General features: G+C 51.8%; 1 protein-coding gene across 15 annotated transcripts in view; it reads left to right on the top strand.

Moving 5' to 3' along the window:
- The window catches only part of ATP2B2 (ATPase plasma membrane Ca2+ transporting 2), a 370618-nt gene that overhangs the window by 231003 nt on the left and 114663 nt on the right, over positions 1 to 24952 (top strand). For 13 of the 15 annotated variants that reach the window (XM_021069335.1, XM_021069331.1, XM_021069324.1 and 10 more), the window contains one exon: positions 20441 to 20945. In XM_021069335.1, coding sequence (XP_020924994.1) covers positions 20747 to 20945 — 199 coding nt within the window. In that variant the 5' untranslated portion in view covers positions 20441 to 20746. Of the gene's footprint in view, positions 1 to 1359; positions 1759 to 20440; positions 20946 to 24952 lie in introns of those variants that run through there. The other 2 variants (XM_021069328.1, XM_021069332.1) reach the window with 1 other exon arrangement.

Below are 24952 nucleotides of genomic sequence, written 5' to 3'. Positions count from 1 at the left end.
TATGGTGTGCCTGGCACACAGTGGGTGTTCATTAACTAGCTCTTAAATGAATAAATCAGAAAAGGCCAGAGCAGAAGGGGCCTAGAAGCAGGAGATTGGGAGGAGAGAGAAAATGATACCTGAACGACAAGAGTAGGACAAATAGAGGAAAGGCTTAGTACCCAGTGGGATGTTTGGATTTGATCTTGGAGGTACTGGGGAGCCACAGAAGGTTCTGGAGTCGTGGGTGTGAAAGTGACCATTAGAGCAGGGAAGGCTGTTTGCGTGGGCTCTGAACTCTGGCTGCTTGGTCAGACCTTGCTTCAACAACTTCCCAGCCATAAGATCATGGGCAAACCACTTAGCCCCTCTGAGCCTTGGTTTCCTCCTTTGTAAATCAGGGCCTGCTCCTGAAGCCCCTGCAGAGGGCTGCTGGGAGGCTAAATGAGATGGTACATGTAAAGTTCTTGCTCAGTGAACGTGCAGCTCTCACGGGGGTTGGGAGGCCTGGCTCCAGCTCCCCCCCCCACCCCAGGGCTAGCTCTGTGCAAGCAGAGAATTTAATCTGGGAGGGTCAGGGCAGGCCTCCCAGAAGAAGTGACATTGGATTTCGGGGAGACAGTTTCCTTGAGAGAAAATTTTGAGTCAGCAGCCACTGGCCCGTGAACAAGGGAAGAGGGGGTGGGTTCTGGCTGCTCTGCTCCCAAAATAACCCTTATCCGAGGGCGGACAGCCCAGCAAGCCCCAGGAGCCACCACCATGCCTCTCCTGGCCCGGTTCCGGCGACCTTGGAGCAGTCTTGGCCCTGCCCATGCCCCCAGGCGGCGAGGAGGCTGGAGCAGGGCTGGGCGGTGAGTGCAGCCCAGGCCCTCTCCCCTCCCACACGCAGGCCTCTGAGTGACACCCCCCACCCCCAGCCGCCGCATGAGTCCCAGTCGTGTTTGCATTTGGGCTTGACCACCAGGGCAGAGAGGACTCTGCGCTCTGTCCCCCCACCCCCACCCCGGTTCCAGTTTCTCTGTGTCTCTGCTTCAGTTCCTCTGGCTCTATGTGTGTCTGTCCATTTCCTCCTATCTCTCTCCCTCCCTCCTTTCTCTCTGTCTCACTTTGTCTCTTTTGACATCTGCCTCTGTTTCTCTCCCTCTTACACCTCCTTTCCACCCCCAGCCCTTCCACCCCAGCCTCTCAAGTGCCTCTCTGCCTTACAGTTTCTCTTTCTCCCCTCTCTTTCCCCTCCACCCCAACCCTCCTCCCCCTCCAGTGGGAAGCATCCTGGAACACACGTGCACACACACATGCACGTGCATGCACGCACGCATATGTACACGCATGCTCTCTGAGCCCCTTTAAGACCAGAACCCAGGCCCCAGCCCTTCCTGGGCTCCTGCACTGGCCGAAACTGGCCCAGGACATAGGGATGTGGGCGGATTGGCCAGAGGGATGGATGTTGAGGCTAATGGAGGTGGTGGGTGAGGGGGCCTGTGCTCCCCCACTTCCCTCCACCCTGCACTCAGAGCTGAGGGCTGGGGCTGGAGGAGTGGGGTAGAGGTTCCTGAGCTGTTTCCTCCCCTCTGTGCAGCTGCTGGGCTTCCCGGCCATTGGGCTGTGGGTCAAGTCATTGGGCCCATTCAGCAGAATTATAAATAGCAGCTTGTGCCCAGCCTGGCCCACAGAGGAACTACAGCCGCCGCAGGTCCCCAGGCCCCCTGCCCTCCACCCCTGCAGTCATCCCTCCGAGGCAACGCCTGCCCCTCCCCTGTGCTGCCTTCAGGTCCCCAGGTCAGTATCTGATGTGCTGTCACCATGACAACCTGCTTGTCCCTGTCCTGCCAGGCTCAGGTTGCAAGAGGTGGGGGTGTGAGTGGCTGAGGGAGAGGTCTAGTGGCCTGGAATCAAAGGTCACTACTCTCTGCTGGGGCTTGCAGCCTCTCGTAGGGGCTGGGGAGTGGGGGCCCGTCCCCCTGAAATCTTGCCCTGCTTGGGGGGTAATCGGGCAGAGATGCCCAATGCTGGGTGGGCGCTTGGCAGAGGGGTGTGCTGCCCCAGGCTTCTGCCAGCAAACTGGGCAAAGTGGGTCGGTCTGGCCAGAGAGACAGGGGCTCAAATCCTACATCCCTGCCTACTTCTTAGGTCGCCTTGGACCCACTTCACCCTGTGAGTTCAGCATCCCTAGTGTTGAGACGCCTCCCCCTCCAGGGGCTGCTGAGGAGATGGAAAGGCCCCAGCTGTGAAGCAGGCCCCTCAGTCCTCACCCAGGGACTCTCCTTAGTCGCTCAGGGCAGTACTGGTGGGGGTGACACTTGCAGACTTCAGAGTCACACTGACCTGGGTTCCTAGCTGGCCTCTGTCACTCACCAGCTCGGTGATTTCAAGTAGGCCACACCATCTCTCTGAGTCTCAGTCTCCCGACCTATAAAATGGGCATGAAAACACCTCTGCCTCACTATTGTTTTGAGGATGAGTTGGGATGTGGTGGAAAAGCCACGGACGCAGCGCCCTGCACGTGGCGCTACTCTTGTCCCTACTTTCTGAACTGTTATTATTCTTCCAACCTTCATCGCTAACTCACTGGTCCCTTCAGGAAACCCCCTTTCCCTCCCAGCGCTCAGTCTCTCCATCTGCAAAATGACCGCAGAGCCACCTAGGCCCTGCCCGGGTCTGAGATTTGTGTATCTCAAGCAGCCCCACCAGGCTGGGCCGTATCTATTATTATTAACTGACGACCTCACCCGAGCCCTGTCCTCAGCCCCCGAAACCTGAGCTGCATGGTTGCCTGGCAGCTGAGGCACAAGCTGGGGAGGTTTGGGTGTCAGGGTGTCCAGCCACAGCCCCCTCCCTGTAGGCTGGAGCCATGTCACTGTGGTCACTGTGTGACCCTGAGCAGGAGGGCTCAGGGTTGAGACCCTTGACCGTGGCAGCCCAGGAGGGGCCTCGCGCTCCTCTCCTACCTGCGCAGGACCAGCCTGTCACAGAGCCCACTTTCTCGGGGTAAAAGGGCCATTGGCCTGGGATATTTTTATAGGTGGGGCACGTGGTTGGGCTCAGAGAGGGAGAAATCGGAGCTTCCTCGTGCTGCTAACTGATACAGCAGCTGTCCCTGTCACCCTCTTCTTGGATGCCTACAGCCCAAGTTTGCCCGAAAGCACAGGTAATTAATTCCCTGACGCTCTGGTAGCACTGCCCTCGGAAGGCCCGCTGCCACTTCCTGGGGCTCTCAGGGCACTTTGCACAGTCACAGTGAACCATTCCCTGTAGGTTTCCTTGGCCTCCCTGTGTGACCTGCCCTGTGTTTTCATTCATTCACCCACCAAACATTTACTGAGCATCCGTCCCAGCTCCACTGTACTCTTCCTGAGTGACCTTGGGCAAGTTCCTTAACCTCTCTTTGCCTCACTTTCCTTTTCTGAAAAATGGGAGAATAAGAATACCCGCCTCAGAATTGTGATGTGGATCAAATGAGGTAACGTGTGTCAAGTGCTTGACACAGGGCCTGTCGCGTAGAAACTGCTGTGTAAATGTTAGTTTATCATCATCATTTGTATTAAGTTGTTATAATGTGCAGGTTCCATGCTGCACAGGGAGGGAAAAACACAGGGCTTTCTGAGGACAGGGTTGTGTCCTGTTCTTCTCCATCCCATGGGGCCAGGCACATCGCAGGCCCACAGCAAAAGGCTGCCAGATAAGCGGAAGTGAGAGTGAGCTGTTTGCCCCAAAATCCATTGCTGATCAGGGAAGTGATTGCTGAGACATTGGCTTTCAACAACTTTCACAATTCTTGGTACATCTTAGAATCTATTATGTCGGCTTCATTCACAAACTTACCAAAATGGGTTTGAAATCTCTGTAGATTTTGTCTCTGCCCTTGTTTGGGGCAGGGACAGGGATGGGCAAGTAGACCCATGCGTCCTTCAGGTGGACTTGAACTACAGGGCAAACCCATAGCAGAGGGATGGGGACTTGGAACTTTTGGGAACCAGAGAGTGGGTGCCTCCTTGTGTTTTGCACCCGGGTCTCTTTTGTACCTCCCAGCACTGTCTGAGGGCCCTGTGTCAAGGAAGTGGCTTATCTTCTTTGATCCTCAGTATCCTTATCTTTAAAATGGGTACCCTGCTCCCTCTGCCCCAAGGTCACTGGCAAGACAAAGGAGATTGTACTATGAAGAACTCCTTCCAGTAACAGTCCTTAATTCTAAGAAGATAGCAATGCTCTCCGTGGAAAAGGGCTGCGCTGGTGGCTGTGCCTCCCCAGGCCTGCCATTCGTCAGCAAAGCCACTTTGGGTGGCCGCCAGCCCTCTGGCCCAGGGGCTGTTTCTAACAGCAGGTGATGCGGCCCGGCTGCCGGCTCCAGGATTTCACCCTTGACTTCTTCCAAACACAGGAAGGGGCTGCCATCTGCTTCCCGCCCCTCACACCCAGCCTGCCAGGTCAGCCAAAGCCCCCGCCTTGCACCTGTCAGCGGCGTAGCAGACGAGAATCCCACTGGGGGTTTCCTTATGGATGTTAAAGTTGGCAAAAGCTTGGGGGCCTCCTCCCAGCCCCCAGCCCACCTGGACCCCAGGCACTGTTCCTCCATCTCAAGGGGGAGGAACAGGATGGCCCTGGCTTTCTCTGTCTCCCCAGAATAACACATTTCTCTCCACTGGTGTCCCCACCACAGGGCACTGATTCCAGTTCCGGGAATCTCTTGAGTGCCAAGGTCAAGAGTACAGCCTTGAGACTTAGACCCTAGTGTGCCCTTAGCCAATTACCCCACCATCTAAAATTCAGCTTTCTCATCTGTAACAAGAAAGAAATCAGAGTATCAGCCTGAGGGGCCATTGTAAATATGAGCAATATTGTGCATAGAAAAAGCTGCATACAAGGAATAATACTTGGTAGTTAAAAAAAAAAAAAAACTGGCATTCTCGTCGTGGTTCAGGAGTTAATGAACCTGACTAGCATCCATGAGGATGTGGGTTCAATTCCTGACCTCGCTCAGTGGGTTAAGGATCCGGCATTGCTGTGAGTGTGGTGTAGGTTGCAGACATGGCTCGGATCCTGCATTGCTGTGGCTGTGGCATAAGCAGGTGGCTACAGCTCCGATTTCACCCCTAGCCTGGGAACCTCCATATGCCTCAGGTGTGGCATAAAAAGACCAAAAAAAAAAAAAAACCTTAGCTGCTCTTAAGATTCTTTGATTACTGTTACTCCACAGTGTCATGATGACTGTGGCCCCCACCCTGCCAGAAATGTGATCTCAACTCCTCTATTTCAGCCAGGGCGTCAATCCTTCCTGGAGACCAGTGCTGGGTGCACAGTATGTGCTCCATGCATGTTCTTTGCCTTGTATTCAAAAGCAAGCAGTTGAAGAAGTGGATGAGCCCAGGCCCCAGATAGTCTTGTTCTGTCTCAGTTTCTGAGGTCAAGCTATGGGTTTTTACAATCATTCAGCAAGCCTCTGTTAGACACTGATTCTGTCTCTGTCAGGTGCACTGGGGACCTAGAGATGAATAGACGCAGTCCCCTGCCCTTCACGGAGTAAGCAGTCAAACCCCGTAGAAGGATCAGGTGACTCTGCCTAGAGAGTGGGGTCAGCATAGTGTGCACTGAGGAGGGGCCCCATGAGATGGGCCCTGTAGGGTGGATAGGAGTATACCAGGCAGAGCAGCAAATGGGAGGGAACAGTTAGTGCTAGTGTATGACAGATTGTTCACACGGCAGCTCTGAGTTGATTTTTTTGTTTTTTAAAATGGGGACTTTTGGGAGTTCCTGTTGTGGCTCAGCGGGTTAAAAACCCGACTAGTATCTATGAGGATGCAGGTTCAACCCCTTGACTTGCCCAGTGGGTTCAAGATCCAGCATTGCTGCAAGGTGTGATGTAGGTCACAGATGTAGCTCAGATCTGGTGTTGCTATGGCTGTGGTATAGGCCGGCAGCTGCAGCTCCAATTTGACCCCTAGCCCAGGAACTTGCAGGTGCGGCAGTAAAATATAATAATAAGAAGAAGAATAAAATAAAACAGGAACTTTTGCCCCATAGATGTCCAGTGTCCAGAAAATAACCCTGGCTGACCCAAGGGCCAATACAGACCCGTCAGGATGGGGATGCAGGAGGCAGAGGCCCCCTTTCCTGGGCCTGATCCAGTATCCTGGACTTAGCACAGGCCAGTGTGTGAGGAGCCATCTAGTCCAACCTCCTCATTTCACAGGTGGAGAAACTCAGACCCAAAGAGAGAGGACAGTGGCACAGGGACAGCTGATGGCAGACCCCCCCCCCAGACAGGCCAGCCCAAGGCCTGTTCACCCATGGCTGGGGGTGCCCAGCCCTGGAGTAGTGTGTTCTGTGCAGGATATTGAGCCCCCGGTTTGCCCCCTGGACATGTTGGCATCTGTGGGACCCACCACAGGCCCCTAAAGTGGCCTTGCCTTAGATTCCTTCATCCTGAAATGGAAATAATCAGTGTGTTCTTTGTGAACTTCAAGTGGAAAAGCACATCATGACCACTCTTATAAACTGCTATTCTGTCGTCACTGTCATCTTGTTCAGGACCCACCCTAATGGCAGAGTCCCCTGAGAAAGTCATCTGATGGCATGGGATGGGGTTCACAGAGGTTCATGGCCACCTTTCAGATAGCCCCAGAGACAATGACGAGGCATCTGCTACAGGTTGGCCTTCTGATCTGTTCTGGAGCCTTTGTGGGCACCCCCTCTCGCCACCCACCCATCTCCCAAACTGGGAGACTAAGGTAGTCTCAAGATAGAAATAAAATTCTTTGCCATGATCCATGGCTGCCAAAGATCCCCCAACAGGCAACATCTAGAGTCTTATTTCCAAAATGCATACACGTCTCAGCACACCCCCTGCTCAGACACATTCAGGCAGGCTTACACACACACTTGTGCAACCATGCGTGTGCTCCCTCTGCCCCGACCTGCACAAACACACATGTATGTGTGACATTGCACAGTCATGCACATGTTCAGCCCTGGAACACACACATCCATGCACCTGTGGTCATGAACTTCCAGTGGAGAAGAGGGAGCAGGGTTATTCTGTGTGAGTCAGAAAACTCCCATTAACTGTGAAACAGTAAAAAATAGCAAGAAGAAAATTTCAGTTCAGTCAAAATTCAGTTCAATGACCTAGATTATCATGGAAAGAGGAAGTGAGCCCACTGTCAAGGGAGGCATGCAAGCACAAGCAAGAATGCACACAGGTTCTGTGAAGGCACTGGCCATCACACAGATTCTGAGGTCCCTCTGGATTCAAGCAGGCATGGGGAATCAGGGCTTCTTCTGGCTTCCCATCAAGCTTTGCAAACAGTGATGCCCCTTTGGTGTCTCTGCTCTGGGGAGGGGCTGTGGGGTAGGCCGGCAGCTACAGCTCCAATTTGACCCCTAGTGGGGGAACCTCCATATGCCATGGGTATGGCCCTAAAAAAAAAAAAAAATAGAAGGAAGAAGATTCTGGGAGTGGAAGGAAATTCCTAAGAGAAGACAGCACTAGGAGTTATGAGTATAGGGACTCAGGCATGGGGTAGAAGCCAAAAGGCCAGCAGAGCCAGTGTTCCAAGTGGGAATCTCAGCCATGGAACCTGGGGGAGGGGCCACTGGGAAGCCACGTTGGTGGGGAGGGAGGGGAGCTGCCATGGCTTCCGTACATTCACTTCAGGGACAGACCTTGAACCTCAGCAGCAAGCCCGTGGCCCTGCCCTGCTTCAGCGGGGCTGGGGTCCCCTGAGCCTCTGTCCCCCAGGAGGCTACATCCACATCTGTCCCTGTGCAGATGGCTGGTGAGCATAGCTAGCAGCCCCCACCCCCACCCGCACCCCCTTCTGTCGAGAGGACTGGCTGCGCCAGGGAGCGTGGTGCGGCGTTATTTTTAGAAGTGGCACCATCTGTTCAAGGTGCCGGGCGGATTCTGTTTGTCTCTGCAGTGGTCGGGACGGCCATGCCAAGTCAGGAGAAGAGCTGCAGAGCTGGCCGGCTGGGATGGTCACTAATCAGCAGGCTGGCCTGCTGGGTGCAGGAGCCAAAGAGATTCTGCAGGCCTGTGAGACACGGGATCCTGGGGTCTGGAGCTGCCAGTGGGCCAGCTCTGGGGCCAGGGCCATTAACACTGAGGTCAGCCTCGGCGTGGGGCATCCTATGCTCCCAGCACCTCACCTGGTCCCTGGGCCTGAGTCTGGACCAGCGTCTTGACAGATTCTAAGTGTCCTTCCCTGACCTCATCCCTGTCATCCAGCTTTGGGTAGAGAATGGAGATGAGGTGAGGGGAGAATAGCGCCATGGCCAGACCACAGGGATCCTCTGTGGGATGTAACATGGGGTGTGGCAGAAGACACAGGCCTGACGAGTGTGGTCCAGAAGGGCTGGGACATTTCCCCATGAGACACTAAGTGCTTCAGTGTGCCCCATTGCCATAGCCACCAACACCTTGGTCTTCTGAGTCATTGCAAGAGGGACTTCAGCAGGGGTTCTGATGGCAGATTGCCTGGGTGGGTTCAAATCCAACAGTGAGGTAACCCTGCAACGTCCTTAACCCAGTAAAGCCTCCATCTGCTCATCTGTGAAATGGGATGTGAAGCAGCTGCTTCCTAAGGTTCAGATGCAGATTTGCCAGCGTGCTGCCTGTGAGGCTGCGGCATGCTGCCTGGGTGCTTTCAGCATCAGCTCTTCCTGCCATCTGGTCAGCCAGACTCCGCTTTCCAAATTCAGGCTGCACCCCAAGATTTGTTGACCCTAGTGTCCTTCCATAGGCAGTTTGTTGTGTCCCTGGTGTCTTTCCATAGTCGGTTTGCTTCCTCGGTAGTGGAGCCAGCATTGTTGGAGGCCAGTCCTGTGCTGGGAGGTGGGGAGGTCCTGTTCTCAGGGAGTTCACAGTGGAGGGAGGCAAGCTGGCAAAACCTATCCCAAGACTGAGAGTGGAGGTTGCGAAGTCAAGAAATGAGCCACATGTGATGGTCTAGCAGCGGGAAGGGGAGTGAAATGTGTGGCAAAGGCATTGGAGAGAACTTTGCAGAGAAGTTGGCATTGGGGCTGGCCTTAGCAAGGAAGCTTTTGATTAATGGCAAAGTGGGTATAGATAATCTCGGACAGAGGTAATGGTGTATACAGAGGGTGGGAGGCAGGAGCATGTGCTCATTGTTGAGGAAGTACAAGGAGTTCACTTACCCCAGAGGCCAGGGAAGTTGGTTCTGAGCCCACCAGGCAGGATCCTGGATGCAGTGGTCATGAATATGGTTTTTCTTTAATAGACACCAGCAAGTCAGTGATGGGTTTTCATCCAGAGAGTGACACGCTCAAGTTCAAGAGGTTTTAGAGTCAGACAGATTCCAGTTCCGCTCTTGACTCTACCACTCATTAGCTACATGACCGGGGCATGATGTTCCCTCACCTCTCTAAGCCTCAGTTTCCTCTAAGCCTCCATTCCGTAAGATTGCCTACCTCATGAGGTTACTGTGAATTAACATGTTTTTAGATCCTAACACAGCTCCCAGCACATGAGAGCCACTCAGTAAATGGGAGTCCCTGTCAGCATCACTTTAGGAACAGTGAGGGTTGGGGGTTAGTGGTGAGGGGCTAGTTGAAAGTTTGTGGATGCAAAACCTAAACTTGGTCAAGAGCTCAGGATGGTGAGGAAGAGGATGAGGCCTTAGCTCTTACCCCACTGCTCCCCGGGTCTGGGCACCTGATTGGATGTAAGGAGGAACAGAGTCAAGGGTGACCCTGATAGTCCAGCTCCAGGAATCTGCAAGGGCATGTTAGATGCCGTGACAGATGCAGAGATCACATAAGGTTGAGGATAGTTTGGGGACTCTGAGAGCCTGGAGACCTTCAGAGGGGACATTTAATAGTCATGAAAAGGTGGATGCTAGAGCTTAGGGGAAAGGGCAGTGTGGAATGTCAGTTTGGGAACCACTCATGTTAGGATGCAAGTTGATGTCAGGTGGATGGCACTGCCAGGGAGAGGTGGGGCATTAAGAGGATCGAGGGAAGGATTGTGCGGAAAGCCTATAGTTGGCCCCGAATAAAGAAGTCATGCTGACTCCTGGGATAAAATTGGTCAGAGAAGCCACAGGAGTGTGGGAAGAAGGAATGGGGATCATCAGGTATGGGCAAAGGTGTGAAGACAGAAGGGCCCTGGAGCAGCTGGTCGCAGTCATTCCCAGGAGATGCCTAGGGCTGGACCTGACAGGAGGTGGCATTTGGAAAAGCAGGGACAGGGAGCTGGAGGTGATTTTGAGCCTTAGGCTTGACTACAAGAGCAGAATTCTAGAACCCAGAGCCAGGAGAATGTTGGCTATAAGAAGAAGAAAGCTGAATGAAGGGCCTTAACGGGAGCCCCTAAGTGCTAGGGCAGGGATTCTGCCTGTGTAATTAAAATTCCCAGCCCCACCACCAGAGATTGACCCGTCTCTGCAAGCTTGTGGCTAGAGATCTGCATTTCAGCCAGCCTCCAAGTGATGCTCACATGGGTGGCCCTTGGAGAACTGCACTTCAAGCAACCCCGCTCTTGGGTGCCTGAGCTCCAACTAGAGAAGCCTTTATCAAGAGAGGGAGGAGAGGAAACCTTCGTCATGAGAGGCAGCTCCTACTCTCTGCTCCTCGCCTGGCTTCCTGGCCCTCTGATTCACCACCTTCAGGTGGTGTCCTGACAAATGTCGCTCTCTTTCTACCAAGGAGCCCCTGGGGGGATAACCTGGGCTGGGGCATGAAGGGCAGCAAGTGCAGTCACCAAACCAGGGCTAGTTCTGCTTGAGCCTAGAAGATTGGCCACAGTAGTGAGAAATAGAATCTGAAAAACACCCCCCACAACACATACAAACACCAGCCCCTGCCAGTGCCTGCATTAGTTTGACTCCCCTCCTTTGAATCCAGGAGTCACTGCTTTTCTGCAGTTTTCCCTTTTTCACATAGTTCTATTTCCTGGCCTCTGTGCTCTCAAGACATATAGAATGACTTTTCCTAAGCCTTAGCTTCCTGCTTTTCCAATTTGGACACCTAAGAATTCACTCAGCTATTCAAAAGTATTTTTCCAGAGTTCCCATCATGATGCAGTGGAAACAAATCTGACTCGGAATCATGAGGTTGTGGGTTCGATCCCTGGCCTCACTCAGTGGGTTAAGGATCCAGCATTGCCATGAACTGTGGTGTAGGTTGCAGATGTGGCTCAGATCCTGCATTGCTGTGACTGTGGCATAGGCCATTGGCTGTAGCTCTGATTTGACTCCTAGCCTGGGAACCTCCATATGCCACAGGTGCAGCCCTAAAAAGAACAATAACAACAAAAAAGTATTTTCCCAATGTAAACTCATCCCCTGGCACCTCTGTGGGTGAATTTTCCTTTTCCATTCCATAGAGGAAATAATTTAATAAACTTAGACACACTGGGATGCCACCACTTAAATATGGTCCCAGCAGGAACCAACAGGAAAGGACCATACGCAATGCAAAAAATAAAGGGGGGGGGATAGCTAATGGTGATATTTCTGGCACAGGTGACAAATGCACTGATGGATCAAAGTGGGTCTTCTGTATATGCATGTAAATTGCCCCAAGTGGCCTTTGGTGTAGTGTCATTTTGTTGGCTCGGGCCTGCTCACTGGGACACCCCATGGCCTAACAACCTGGCATTGGTGACAGTACCAAATATCTGGAGTCAGCTACATGGCTCACAGAACTTGTGGAAAATGTCCTGTTCCCTTCCCACTTCACCCACACACAGCTCCTCAGGCTTCCCAGCCCCATGCCCCATCAGTCAGCACTGCTATCCTGGATAGCTCTAGGGGCACTTTGCTTTGTGTCAGCACCACATAATATGGACAGCTCCTTGGCACATGGTCCTTAAACCCACCCCAGATCTCTCATCAGCACCGTGGCCTTGGGGACAGCTCCCCATGGAAACAGTTCCCAGATGCCTGCTCATTTGTCCTCCGTTGGGGGATAGCAGGGGCGCTGTCAGTCAGCACCACAACCACATGGACAGCTCCCAGCCTCTGCTAGTCATCCTGCTGGGGAGAAAGGGGGCCTGTGGTTATTAGGTTCCCTGACCTTAGCTACCCAATCCCTCTTCAGCACCCACCTCCATCCATCCATCAACACTTCATCCCCAGAGACAGCTCCCTGGGCCCCAACCCTCCACAGTTAAAGGTGTAGCCTGAGGACTCACCAAGGAGCTAGTGACCTGTTGTATATGGTCAGAGCACTGACCTGGCAGAAACCTATGCTTCATTATAGAAACCAGAAAAAAGAATAGGAGCCTGGTCTGGTGGGAAAAGGAATGTGAGTGAGCCCTTAAGCATGTGTGAGTGCGTGAGTGTGTGTGTGTTTAAGAGCTAACTCTGCCACCCTCTAAGGACCTTATACTCTCTTTTTCTGTTTTCTTCTCTGTGAAGTGAGAGTGACAGTACCTGTGTCATTGGGTTGTTGTGAAGGAGTGAGATAAAAAATGTGAAGCTCATAGAATGGTACTTGGCACATAGTAGGTATGACCAAGTGTTGCTGTTATCATTTTTTTGTCCTTCCTTCAGGCCTGCACTTATAATCCATGGGTCCAAAGCTGGCAGTGGGAGAGAAGGAGGCAGATAAAAACAGGAGGGGCAGTGTCACTATAGCTAGTTAGGCTCTGGAGGCTGGGGGCCGCCAGGGAAGTCAATGCATCTGTAGAGAGAGTTGGGCAGGGAGACAGATGGGGAAGTAGCTGAAATATTTGGCTGAAACTAAAGAACACTGGCCAGAGCAGCTGGTCCATCTTAGGCAGAGCCATGGTCCTCAGCCTTCTTACTGTATGTCCCCTCTCTTGCAGGCCAAGGTGAAATTTCTCCCAACATTTCTCTGCCTCAGTTAGGATTCCTTCTCTTTATCTGCTGATGACATTACTGATTTCACTTCAGAAAACTCTCAAAGATTTTGGTAAATGGAAGATTTCTAAACAAGGAGCATAAAAAGAGTCTAAATCTTGAAAAGTAGCCACTTCCATGCAGAGGTTGAAGGGATGTCAAAGGCAGCAGGTCAGTTTTGATCTGCTTGTGACTCCCAGGTTCTAGGGCATTTCTCCTTCCTTTGGCCTCCAGCCAAGCAGGACTTGACTTGCAACTAGGATTGTGCTCCTGCTGTTCAGGGAAGTGTGTACCCTCAGAAGCAAGTATCAGGTGATGGGAGAATCCTTGTGGATGGCACTAAAATGGCCCTTTAAGACTGGGTATCTGGCCAATCCCCCCCCTACTTTATAGAAAAAGAAACTGAGGCACAGGGAAGAAGGCACTGGCTCAAGGCCACACTGCATTGGTAAAAGGGATACAGGAAACACAGAGGCTTTGGACTCAAGCAGATGTATTTAAACTATACCAGGTCCCATCTGTGTGGCATTGGCCATCTGACTCTCAGAACCCTAGCTTCTCGCCTGTAAAGTAGGGACACTGCTACCACACAGCCCATGGAAGCAAGTGCTAAGCAATCCATATTAATAGTAGTGGTCAAGCCAAGATGGGGATCCAGCAGACCTAGTTCCCAAGCAAGTTCCATTTGGATTACATCCTCCCAAAACATGAAGCAAAAGTTGTGCAGGACTCATTTGACACAGTCTGCTCTTTGTGGCAGAGTAAGGAGACATTAAACAGCACGAAGGAGGATCTATGCACCTCCCTTGCTTTCCTCAGAATCCCAGTACCTTGGGAAGGGCCTGAGGTGCAGCTTTTTAGATTTATTGGGTAGGTGGATGGATGGATGAATGGATGGCTAGATGGGTGGATGGAAGATGGACAAATGGATGCATGGATGATGGGTGGATGAGTGGGTATGTAAGGCACCTAAAGAACCAGAAATGTGGATATTTTCCTACCATCTAACACTGGAAACTCCTGTGGAGAACAGGGGGCAGTGGAGAGAGTTGACCCTAGTGTGCAGCTAAGGGCTGGATCTACCCTCCCTCAAGCCAGACAGGAGGGTGAGAAGCTATGTGAGAAGTTCTGAGTCCCTAACAGCCCACCCGCTGGACCTGCTTCTGCCATCTGTGCCTTTGAGGCTGCTGCGGGTTGCTTCTCTGGGATTTTTTTTTTTTTTTTTTTTTTTTTTTTAGATTTTCCTTTTCTGGTTAACAGGATAGGAGTTTGCTAAAAATAGCACTAAACACGCTTCTGAGGTATTCATTTTCAATTCCCTCCTCTTTCCCTGCTCTCCTTGACTGTGAGAATTCAAAGCCAAGCTTTGGGGTTGGCTCTGTTTGAGGCAGAGACGAAGGCACAGGGAGGGGTTAAAGCCTTGCAACCCGTCACAAAACTACCAAATGACAGCATTAGGCCTTGTCATCCGGGATCACCAGATGGGACCTGTGTCCCCACATCTGTCATTCGTGCCAGGGATGATTCAAAGGAAAGGATGACTTTATAAATACATATTAAGGTGGCATTTAAATTCAGCACATCTGAAAACAGAAGGATTCGGCATCCGAAAGTTATTTTTAGCACATAATTCATTTGCAATGTCCCAGCTACCGTCCTTCATTTAGGATTTGAAAAGCTGTTGGTTTAGGTTTAGGGGTGTGTTTTTTTTTTTAATCCTTCCTTCGAAAGATAGATTCCTCCTTTTTTAAATTAACTCCAAAAAAAATTGCTCCTTCCTCTGCCAGCATCTCTCCTGGCAAAGACTTTTTATTAAGGTGCCTCTAACGTATTCTTGATTCATTGAAATGTAACAATACGGAGTCATTTAAATGCTAATAAGATGAAACTGAAATGCATAAATCCAATGTTGTCAGAGTTTCTCCTGGATTCATAAGAGGCTGGCACATCAGAGCCTGAAGGGACCCCAGAGAACATTCGTCTAGTCTCTTCATTTTCCACATGGGAAACTGAGGCCCTAGGGAGGAAAGGGGCTTGATCAAGGTCACATAGCAGGAGCTTGGAAAACAGGGAGGGGTTTGTCAATGGGCTGTGGCCCCTGTTGACTGTGTGACCCCTAGTATGTCACTCAACCTCTCTGGGCCCAGGACTGTATCTGCCCAGCCCAGACTCATGTCTTAGCTCAGAATACCATAGACTGAGTGGCTTAAACAACAGAAATTTATTTATCATAGTGCTGGAGGCTGGGAGGTCCAAGATCAAGGTCCTGGAAGATTCAATTCCTAGTGAGAGCACACTTGCTGGATTACAGATGGTCATCTTCTCACTTTTCTCACATGGCCAAGATAGAACTTCTCTCTCTTGTTCCTTTTAAAAGAACACCAATCCCATTCCTAAAGGCTCCACCCTCATGACCTAATTAACTCCCAGAGGCTCCCTCCAAATACCACCTCACTGGGGATTGAGGCTTTAACACATGAATATGGGGCAGGGGGACACTTCTGTCTGTAGCAGCCTGTGTCCCACTAATTAGGACAGGGGTGACTGAGAGCTGGCTGCAAACGAACCTCGGCACAACCTTGAGGGAGGTGCACTTGCTAATAATAACAGGGTGGTAGGTAGGAGGAGCAATGGGGGAGGCAAAGAGGCCAGCCCTGTAGAGTGTCTGCCCTAGGCCAGGAGCCACTCTGAGACCCACACGCAAGGGTCTCGATGGGTCCTTACAGCAGCCTATAAGACAGAGGGGGTCAACTTCTCTGGGTAGGTGAGGCCTTTCGAGGTCAGGTGACTTCTCCAATGTCCACGGCCCATTTATCTCTCAGCTATAGAGTGATGGCTCATGTGAGGTTTGTGCGAGGCAACAAAGATGTCAGTGTGTGGTGGGCTGTGGCGGAGGGGACAGCTGCCTGCCCTAGCCTCACACCCATGTCTCGTTACAATGAAGGGAAATGGGAGTGGAAGGCAGGGGATGCATCACAAAGGAAAACGTATGACTCCTGCTTGATGTCTGTCTTGACTCCTGCAAGCTTGTAATGTAGGGCACATAGGAATATCTAGCCCATTTTACAGATGAGGAAGCTGAGTTCCAAGGACCTATGCAAAGTCATACCCTGCCATGGATGGGTGACCCAAGAGCTGATCCAGGCATCCATTCATTCACCAAGTGTCTATGGGCTTCCTTCTGGATACCAGGCACTGTACTAGTACAAAACTGACATGGCTCCTGGCCACGCAGAACCCTGGGCTCTAGGGCAGGGAGAAGGTGAAGTAGGCCAACCAATAGCACATAAAGAGTGGTGGGATACAGAGCATCCAGGAGTCAGGAGCATTTCCACAGACCTGGATGGTCAGGGAAGCCTTCCAGGGATGCTGAAGCTGAGCAGGACAGGCCATTATCAGGGTGGTGAAGGCCTGGGCAGGTAGTGGACAGTACCCTGTTACAGATGTCAGGTAGGTCTGGAGGATTAGGGCAGCTGATGGATTCTACACAAGCCAGCAGGTCTTCAGTTCTTTCAGTGTGTCACAGGATCATTTGTATGGCTTCACACAGTGCTTCTGTGCCAGTGGACTTCACCATCTAAAACCAAGCAAGTCCCACAGTGAGATCAAGTGCGAAAGTGAGCTCTGCAATTTTAGAAGGACAAACCAAGATGCCCAGAACATGCATGTCCTCATGCATACACCTGTGAGATGCAGGAGCAGGGGTGACGTGGGTGGGGATTGAGCACTGATGAAAAGAGGTATCTGCATTAGGAAATCTCAAAGAAGAAAGCTTAACATTAGTCACCTCGGAGGGACAGAGTTCTGTTTTTCCACTGGTTTCATTCTCTCAGAGTTTTGTCCCTCCACATATGCTCATATGGGTCTCTTCCTACACATTTGATGATAGTTCACCCAACCTTTTACCAACAGACAGTTGTATGTGTCAGTTTCTTTCATTTATCTTTTGGCTTAAGTCTTTTAACCTGTGGGGGAAAAGTCCCCTACTCATATTTTTTTTTTAATTTTCCCACTGTACAGCAAGGGGGTCAGGTTATCCTTAGATGTATACATTACAATTACATTTTTCCCCCAGCCTTTCTTCTGTTGCAACATGAGTATCTAGACAAAGTTCTCAATGCTATTCAGCAGGATCTCCTTGTAAATCTATTCTAAGTTGTGTCTGATAAGCCCAAGCTCCCAATCCCTCCCACTCCCTGCCCCTCCCATCAGGAAGCCACAAGTCTCTTCTCCAAGTCCATGATTTTCTTTTCTAAGGAGATGTTCATTTGTGCTAGATATTAGATTCCAGTTATAAGTGATATCATATGGTATTTGTCTTTGTCTTTCTGGCTCATTTCACTCAGTATGAGATTCTCTAGCTCCATCCATGTTGCTGCAAATGGCATTATGTCATTCTTTTTTATGGCTGAGTAGTATTCCATTGTGTATATATACCACATCTTCCTAATCCAATCCTCTGTTGATGGACATTTGGGTTGTTTCCACGTCCTGGCTATTGTGAATAGTGCTGCAATGAACATGCGGGTGCATGTGTCTCTTTTAAGTAGAGTTTTGTCCGGATAGATGCCCAAGAGTGGGATTAAGTCCCCTACTCATATTAAGAGGGAAAAATCTTCCCTCATACCCTGAACCAGATCAGATCTTCCTGCTCTAAACATCCTAAGCACATTGGACTCCTCATCATGGCAATCCTATCACGTTGTAGAGGTCATTCATTTAATTGTCTCTCCTCTGCCCCCCGTCACCTCTGGAGCCAGGGACCATGGTCTGGAATATCCAGTGCCTGGCACGAAGTCAGTGCCCACAACACAATTAATGAATGGATGGTTGCATGGATGGATGGATGGATGGATGGATGGATAGATAGAAAGATGGATATTTGAAGATCATTGTTCATCTTAACACAATAGTTGTCAAAATCGCCGGTAGCCCATTAACTCATGCCTGCTCTTGTCATCACAGATATAATTACTGCTAATGTTTCTCACAGCTCACGCTGTCAGAAATGTAATTATCAGTGCCCATAAGCCACACCGCAGGTAGCAGAGGGACAGATAGAAAACAGCACCTCGGGGTTAGAGAGTCCCTTGTGGTTTGCAAAGCACTTTTGTTCACATCTGGCACTTCATTTAAGCATTGTAAGAACCCCACAAGGGAGATTCACCAGGGGAGGCAGCAAAGCATCCTGATTAAGTGTATGTCTCTGGATCCAGAATGTCTGAGTTCAAATCCCAGCTCTGGTACTCACTAACTCTGTGACCTTGGGCAAGTTACTTCACCTCCCTTCACCTTGGTTTCCTCATTTTCCTAGGGAATAACAAGATTACCTAGCTCATAAAGTGGTTGTATGGATTGGTAACAATCAAAATACTTAGTGTTTACCATGTGCTTGGCTTGGTTCTAGGTATTTTGCATAAAATAATTGATTTAAGCCTTGTAATAGCTATGAGGTAGATACTATTACTGCCCCTACTTTTTTTTTAAGATAACAAAACTACAATTAATTTGCCTCCCATTCTGCTGAGAGGAGGAATAACTTGAACCCAGAGGCTGTCTTCTAGAGTCCCTCCAGTTAACCTTCACAGCATCTCTACACACCAGCAAACTTGGTCCCTACCTCACCTGCTCCTCTCATTGAGGTCCAAATGCATGGGTGCTGTGGGGTGGTGCATGCTCAGATGGCCAAGGACCCTGAGTGTTTCTGCAGGACTGTGGATGGGAGCCCCAGGCACCCACTTTCTTTGTGGTCTTATGTCTTTACTTGAGGCATCAGGTCCATTTTACATTCTACTCTGTAGGATATCAGTTGATCCCAGAGTGAAAATTAGGCTTCCAACTGCATCCTTGAGTGAAAGCACCCTCCTGTGAGACATGATGGGATTCTTCTGTGGCTCAAGTACCCCCTGACCCAGGCTGGGAAGCCTCATACCCTGGGTGGAAACACACTGGATTTGATCATGGTTCATAATTAGTTCCCAGTAAATCAGGAGGTAGGAGGGGCACAGGGAAGGATAATTATTATTGTATAGATGAGGAAAACAAGCCCGGCAAAAGTGAAAGGATTTGTCCAGGGTCCCACAGCCAGGACTGGGAGAACTTGTATTTGAGCCCAAATAGTCTGATTCTGGATCCTGTGTTGGTCATGGCTTGACAGGCCCAGCCCTCCACCAGCCTCTGTTCTTCAGAGAGAAAGAAGCGAGCTCCCCCTAGTGGTGGGGAGAACAACGGGCTGGAAGTCAGGAGACTAGCCCATCTTGGGGCTCAGTCTGCTCTTGCCGTATGTGGCTGGACAAGTTCCTTCTCCTCTCTGAGCTTCATATTCCTCACTGGAAAAATGAGATTAACCCTGAATTACCTCCAGCTCTAAAATGCTGTGCAAGAGAAAAGGATTGTAAAGGAAAGAGGTGGGAGAGGAGACAGGAGGGAGGAGTTGGGACTGGGGGTAAGGGGACACTCAGTCCTATCTTCCTGCCCCCACTGCTTCCTCCTCACTGTCCTGGACCTAGGATGGCCAGCTACCTGTGGCTGCTGGGTGGGGCCAGTCCCTGTGCCAGACCTAGCCGAGCTCAGCAGAGGCCCTTTGTCACCCAACGCTTGCCGGGGCCTTGGCCACCGGTGTTGGGTATCTGGGTAGATTGGTTTCTCTCCTGGCAGCCCCACAGATGCCGCACTCCTGCAAGGGTGGCCGGGCAGCAGGGAGAAGCTGGCGTGCCATCCTCCTCCTGGGCACTCCAGGGACGCGGCAGCCGCTGTCCGTGGTGCTGGTCTGTGGGGGGGCCCCCCAGGTAAGGGATCTGTGGACCCCAGCTCATGAGTCCTGAGGAATATGCTTGAGCGGGTTCCTCTGGCCAGACCAAAGGCCTTGGTTAACGTGGTTGTGGGTTGCAGGTGGAAATGGGTGGCTTTCTCCGACCCCCATGCCTATGAGACTTGAATGGGGAGAACCCTGCATATGGGCAGATACAGGAGACACAGGCAGGGGAAGCGTCTATGCTGGGATGCCTGAGGGCTGTGTCCTTGATGGGAGGGGGTTATGCCCCTGTTGTGTAGACATGGCATGCGTGTAAACAGGGCTGTGATCATGGGTGCTCTTGAGGGGAGGAGATCAGGATATTAAGATGATGCCTGTAATTGTCGCTATGTGTGACTGTGTGCATGGTGGGGGGTGTCCACCAGGGTGTGTACAAAGGGCGTTCCTGGATGGGGATATGTGTGTGGGTGGCAGTGGGGTAGACTCTAAAAGTAGGCAGGTTGGGTGTTGCACCCTGAGCTGTGTATCAGAGTGTGTGTGTACACCAGGGTTCTTGTCATGAAGTCAGTATGTTCCATAGCACAGTGAAAAATTAGGGGTTATCAGGCTGTGCATGGAGGGTGGCATGTCATAGAGCACCCAGTGGGCCCTCTATGGATTTACAGCGTGCATTCATGCATTTGGATTTACAGTGTGTGCCAGTGTATGATGGGGTGTTGTATGAACATCCATGTCCAAGTACCTGTATGCATAGTGGGTATTATTTTGGAGTGGCGTATGTGTGTGTGTGTGTGTGTGATGCCTGCAGGCTGGGCCTTCCAGAGTACTCAGCCCATGAGGCCTCCAGTGCCTTACCCTTGTCACCACTCTGTGCTTGCCCCTGCAGGAGCCACCACCCCTGACCATGTAGATGCCAGCTCCAGGGAGCAGCATGGACCCCACTGAATGGAGACTCCTGGATCGACAGCCCTGAGCCCCTCTGGCCCCTGGACCTCGCCGTGCACCCAGGGAAGCCCCTCAGAGCCCACCACCGCTGTCACCAGTCCACTGCAGCTGTCCCCTGGAGTTGGCCGTCAGGAGCCACAGCCATCCTGTGAGGTTTTGCAGAGGACAGCCCTACAGAGCCATCACCCGGCAGCCTCCTGTCCAGTGCTGACCCTCGGGCCCACCCCGAGCAGAGACTGCAGCAGACATGGGTGACATGACCAACAGCGACTTTTACTCCAAAAACCAAAGAAATGAGTCGAGCCATGGGGGCGACTTCGGGTGCACAATGGAGGAGCTGCGCTCTCTCATGGAGCTGAGGGGTACCGAGGCCGTGGTCAAGATCAAGGAGACCTACGGGGACACTGACGCCATCTGCCGGCGCCTCAAAACCTCGCCTGTTGAAGGTAGGTGCCAGAGGCTGGACCACAGGATTTGGGTTCAGGAGTTAGTCGGCCCTGGGGTTGCATTTCCCAGGCCCAGAAACTCCTCACCTGGGCTCAAGCATGGCACCAGTGCAGTCTCTTCCAGTTCCCCATCCCCTGCCACTGGGTTGGCTCATGTCCGACTCTCCCAGCTGCAGACTCCGTTTGGGGTCCCCAGGTCTCAGGGGCAGCCATGGAGCAGCCAGGAAGTCAGGACAAGCAGGAAGATGGGCCATCGCAGGAAAGGTGACAGATGCCCATGTGTGTGTCACCTGGAGATGGGTGTGGGGCTTTCTTACAGCTGCCAACATGAGCGGGCCTGGGGTCTCCAGAGAGGGAAGGTTGCAGCTTCCTGGGGGCTCCTCAGGAGGGGTCCAAAAGCAGGTCATCCGCCACAAGGAGAAGGAAAGAAACGGCCCAGTCTGGGCACCAGAGCTCAGAGTGTGTCTCCACCCCCCAGTTACCATCCCCTCACCATGATGGAGGCGAGTTCCCCAAAGGCACCAGCAGGAGACAGTCCACCCTAGCACTCCCAATCTTGCAACTTTGGCCAAAGCAGCTACACTGAGCCTCAATTTCTTCCTCTGGAAAATGGGGCCATTGTCTATGTCATGGTGCCTAGTGAAGGCTGAGCATACAGGAGGTGCTCCATATGCAGCAGCCATTATTATTCTAAAGAGAGTAGATGACAGGCCTCCCCTAGATCTAGACCATAGCTCGGGAGGCAGGCAGCCTGAGGTCTTATCCCCACTGAGAGATGAGAAAGCCAAGGCTGGAGGTCCCTCCCACACCATCTCCCAACTGCAGCCCTCACACTAGGCACCGCTGGGCACTAACCCTGAGAGCCTTTCCTGCCGAGTCTGCTCATGGACCCAGTTGCTCAGCTGGGGCCAGTGGGTTCATCCAGCGGTTGCTGTGCTGGCGCCCACTGTTCCCAGTGCTGCGAGGATAGGGGGCACGTCCCTATTTTCTGCAGCCCCCCTCTCTTGGGCCAGGAGGAAAAACTGAGATCTGTCCTCTTCCCAGGTTGGCTGCTGTCTCTGACATTTAGCCCACATGCTGCATCTGGGCACTTTAGAAACACTTTTTTTTCTCTGGATATTGTTTGGCCTTGTTGGGGCAGGGAGGGTGGAAATAGGGGGCACATCCCTTCTTCCCTGTGTGAGTCTATCTCAGTGCTTGAGACAGCTGCATGGGGCACTGAGACGGGTGTGGACTCAGCCTGGGGACCTACTGGGCCTCAGCCTCGCGTGAACACCAATCTGTGGCAGAATGGCCCATGCTCACCTCCACTGTCAGGTTGGCACACCTGGCCTGCTAGGAGGCAAGGTTGTCCTTGCCAGGAGATTCTCTTGAGCCAGAATTTCTGAAGTATCTCTGGACTTCAGACCCTGTGGAGAAGTTGGTGGAAGCCATGGCCCCTCTGCCTGGACTAACAGCCAACTGCATGCAACAGTCTGGCCCACACCATCAGTAGGTTCACAGAGCCCCTGGTAGCAGGCCCATGACCCCAGGTTAAAAAATCTGCACTTCCCTCCCTCATGACAGGCTCTGGGATCTGGGAAGTTGAGCGGCTTGCGGCAAAGCTCCAACTCTGGGGGCAGCAGGTGCATGCCCAAGGGCAGGAATCCCATCCCCTCCTCTCTAAACATCCAGCACCCAGCCTAGTGCCTGGTGCAGGGGAAGGTGGACAACTGCCCCATAAAACCCTGAGATGTGGTCAGTGAATCCTCAGCCCACAGAGAGCAGCTCCCAGATAGCCAAGCAGCCAGAACAGCACATAATCCAGACCAAGTACAGCAAGGGCCCCAGAGACCAGAGGAAAAGTGAGGTGAGTGGGCAGTGGAGGCTTCCTGGAGGAGGAGGAGTTTGAACTTGGCTATGGAGGAAAGAGAAGGGAAAGCATGTGATGTGGCACAAAGCAGCATTTCTAGATAGGATTCCACAGACTGCTGGTGTGCTGCAGGATGTTAAGCATTATGTAATAAAAAATAAAGGAGACTTTGTCTTCTCATCTGTAAAATGGAAACAGTAATGACAGTTCTGACTATTGTTCTGACATCTGTCAGCTCTGTGCCTTTGAGACTTTTGTCTGACCTCTGAGCCCTGGTTTCCTAAAATGTCATGAGCATCAAGTGAGATCTCTGATAAGAAAGGTCCCTAAGAAGGAGGACGGCCCAAGAGAGAATTAACCAGAGCTCCTGCTTCATTGGTCCCCAGAAGAATCTCCCAAGGGGCAGGTGGAGGTGAAAGAGGTAACAGGAAGGACAGAGGAGCCTAATGCCACTCTTGGACTTGGACGACTTGGGTTCAAATCCCAGCTATGCCATTTAACTGCTGTGGGATTCTGGGCAAGTTACTTAGCCTCTCTATGCCTTGGTTTCCTTATCTGTGAGATAGGATAATAACAGTGACTGCCTCACAGGGTTGTGGTGAGGATCAGTATCTTAGACAGGACCTACCGGGCACACAGAGAGCGCTGTGTATTAGGATTCAGCTCCAGAGACTAAATACCTCCATCTCCCCATCAGTAAGATGGGTGTGGAACACTGGTTGAGATCAGGCCAAGCGCTCAGCATGGAAGTCCCCAGTCAGCGTCAGCTCTTGTTTTCAGTCTGATCATCACTACCTGGGAGAAGCAGTCACATTCTCCAAAAGGGGCAGAACCTGACTCTTCCAGGATGCTGGCAGCGTCTCTGCTGGCACTCCCCATTTTCCTTGGCTATCACCCATGTTCTTGGAAGCAGGCGTTACCCATTTCACAGACAGGAAGCATGGGAGCTCAAGCTCACTGCCACAGCTCACATCAGAGCAGACTTTGAACACGGCTCCGTCAGACACCACACCCAGGTGTGCCCCAGCCCCAAGGCACTCACATGACCCTGGGAACAGTCCTAAGAGGGTACCCTATATCTGCCAAGGGCCTGAGGACAACGGGCCACTGGGGAACTTTTCTTTTTCTCTCTCGTATTCAGCATTTGTCCTGCTTGGCCTCTTCTGACATAGAGAAATGCTTGGCCTCCAGCCCCAGCCCCCAACTTGAAAGCCACGTGGGCGGGGGCTGGGGGCTCAGGGTGGCCCTTCCAGACACCCCCTGTGCTAATCTGCTGACGTGAGCAGGGAGCCACCTCTGAGTCACACTCCAGGAAACTGCTCCAGGCCATGCATAAATTAGCCTTCCTGTTCACATCAAGCTAATTTTAGGCAAAAAGATCTCTGAAAGTGATACAGGGGTCTTGAAGCCATAGACAACAACTCCCACCCGGGGCACCACCTGCTACCTGCACAGGCCATGAGCTCAGCTCCCCTAGCCGGCAGTGATGGACGTTCAGTGGGTGGGGTGGCTTCAGCTCTGACCTGGGCGCCATTGCTTTCCTCTCCCGCTGCTGGTTCTGTTCCATCCTGATAATGCCCTTCCCTCGTGCCTGTCACTGCTCCTTTCCTTCCACACCCCTCCCGCCTGAGTCCCTGAGACCCAGGTTTAATCCTGACTGGACTGTTTTTCCAAGGGACCCTGAGAGTTCAGTGAATCCTCTCAGAGCCTCAGTTGTCTTGTCTGTGAAATGGGAATAACACTACCTACCTCACAGGATGGTGTGAGAATTAAATCAGATGGTTCGCATAAAGGGCTTAGTGCGGTGTGTGGCAGCCCCTAGACACTTACAAAATGATGTTCGTTGTCATTGTTATTACATGCACATGTCTCTTAACACCCAGCATATGCTCTGGCTCCATCCCTGTGCAAGAACTAGGCAGTTAAATAAGATGGCGCCCAACAAAGTGTCAAAAGTGCTATCAGAGGCAGCTTCCCAGAGGAGGTGTCTTGGCATTTTCTGGAAAGATTAGCCAGGTAGTGGATGTTGGAGTGGCCTGTAAGTAGGAGCTGTCTGTCATTCACCACTGTGTCCCCTGCACCTGCTGCAGTGCTAGGAGACTCAAAATATATTGGCAGAATGAAGGAAGGAAGGGACAAAGAAGTGGGGGTACTC

The sequence above is a fragment of the Sus scrofa genome, chromosome 13, assembly GCF_000003025.6.
Source record: "Sus scrofa isolate TJ Tabasco breed Duroc chromosome 13, Sscrofa11.1, whole genome shotgun sequence".
Taxonomy (NCBI): Eukaryota; Metazoa; Chordata; class Mammalia; order Artiodactyla; family Suidae; genus Sus; species Sus scrofa.
The sequence above is the reverse complement of the archived record's forward strand: the minus strand, read 5'-3'. Positions and strand labels throughout refer to the sequence as shown.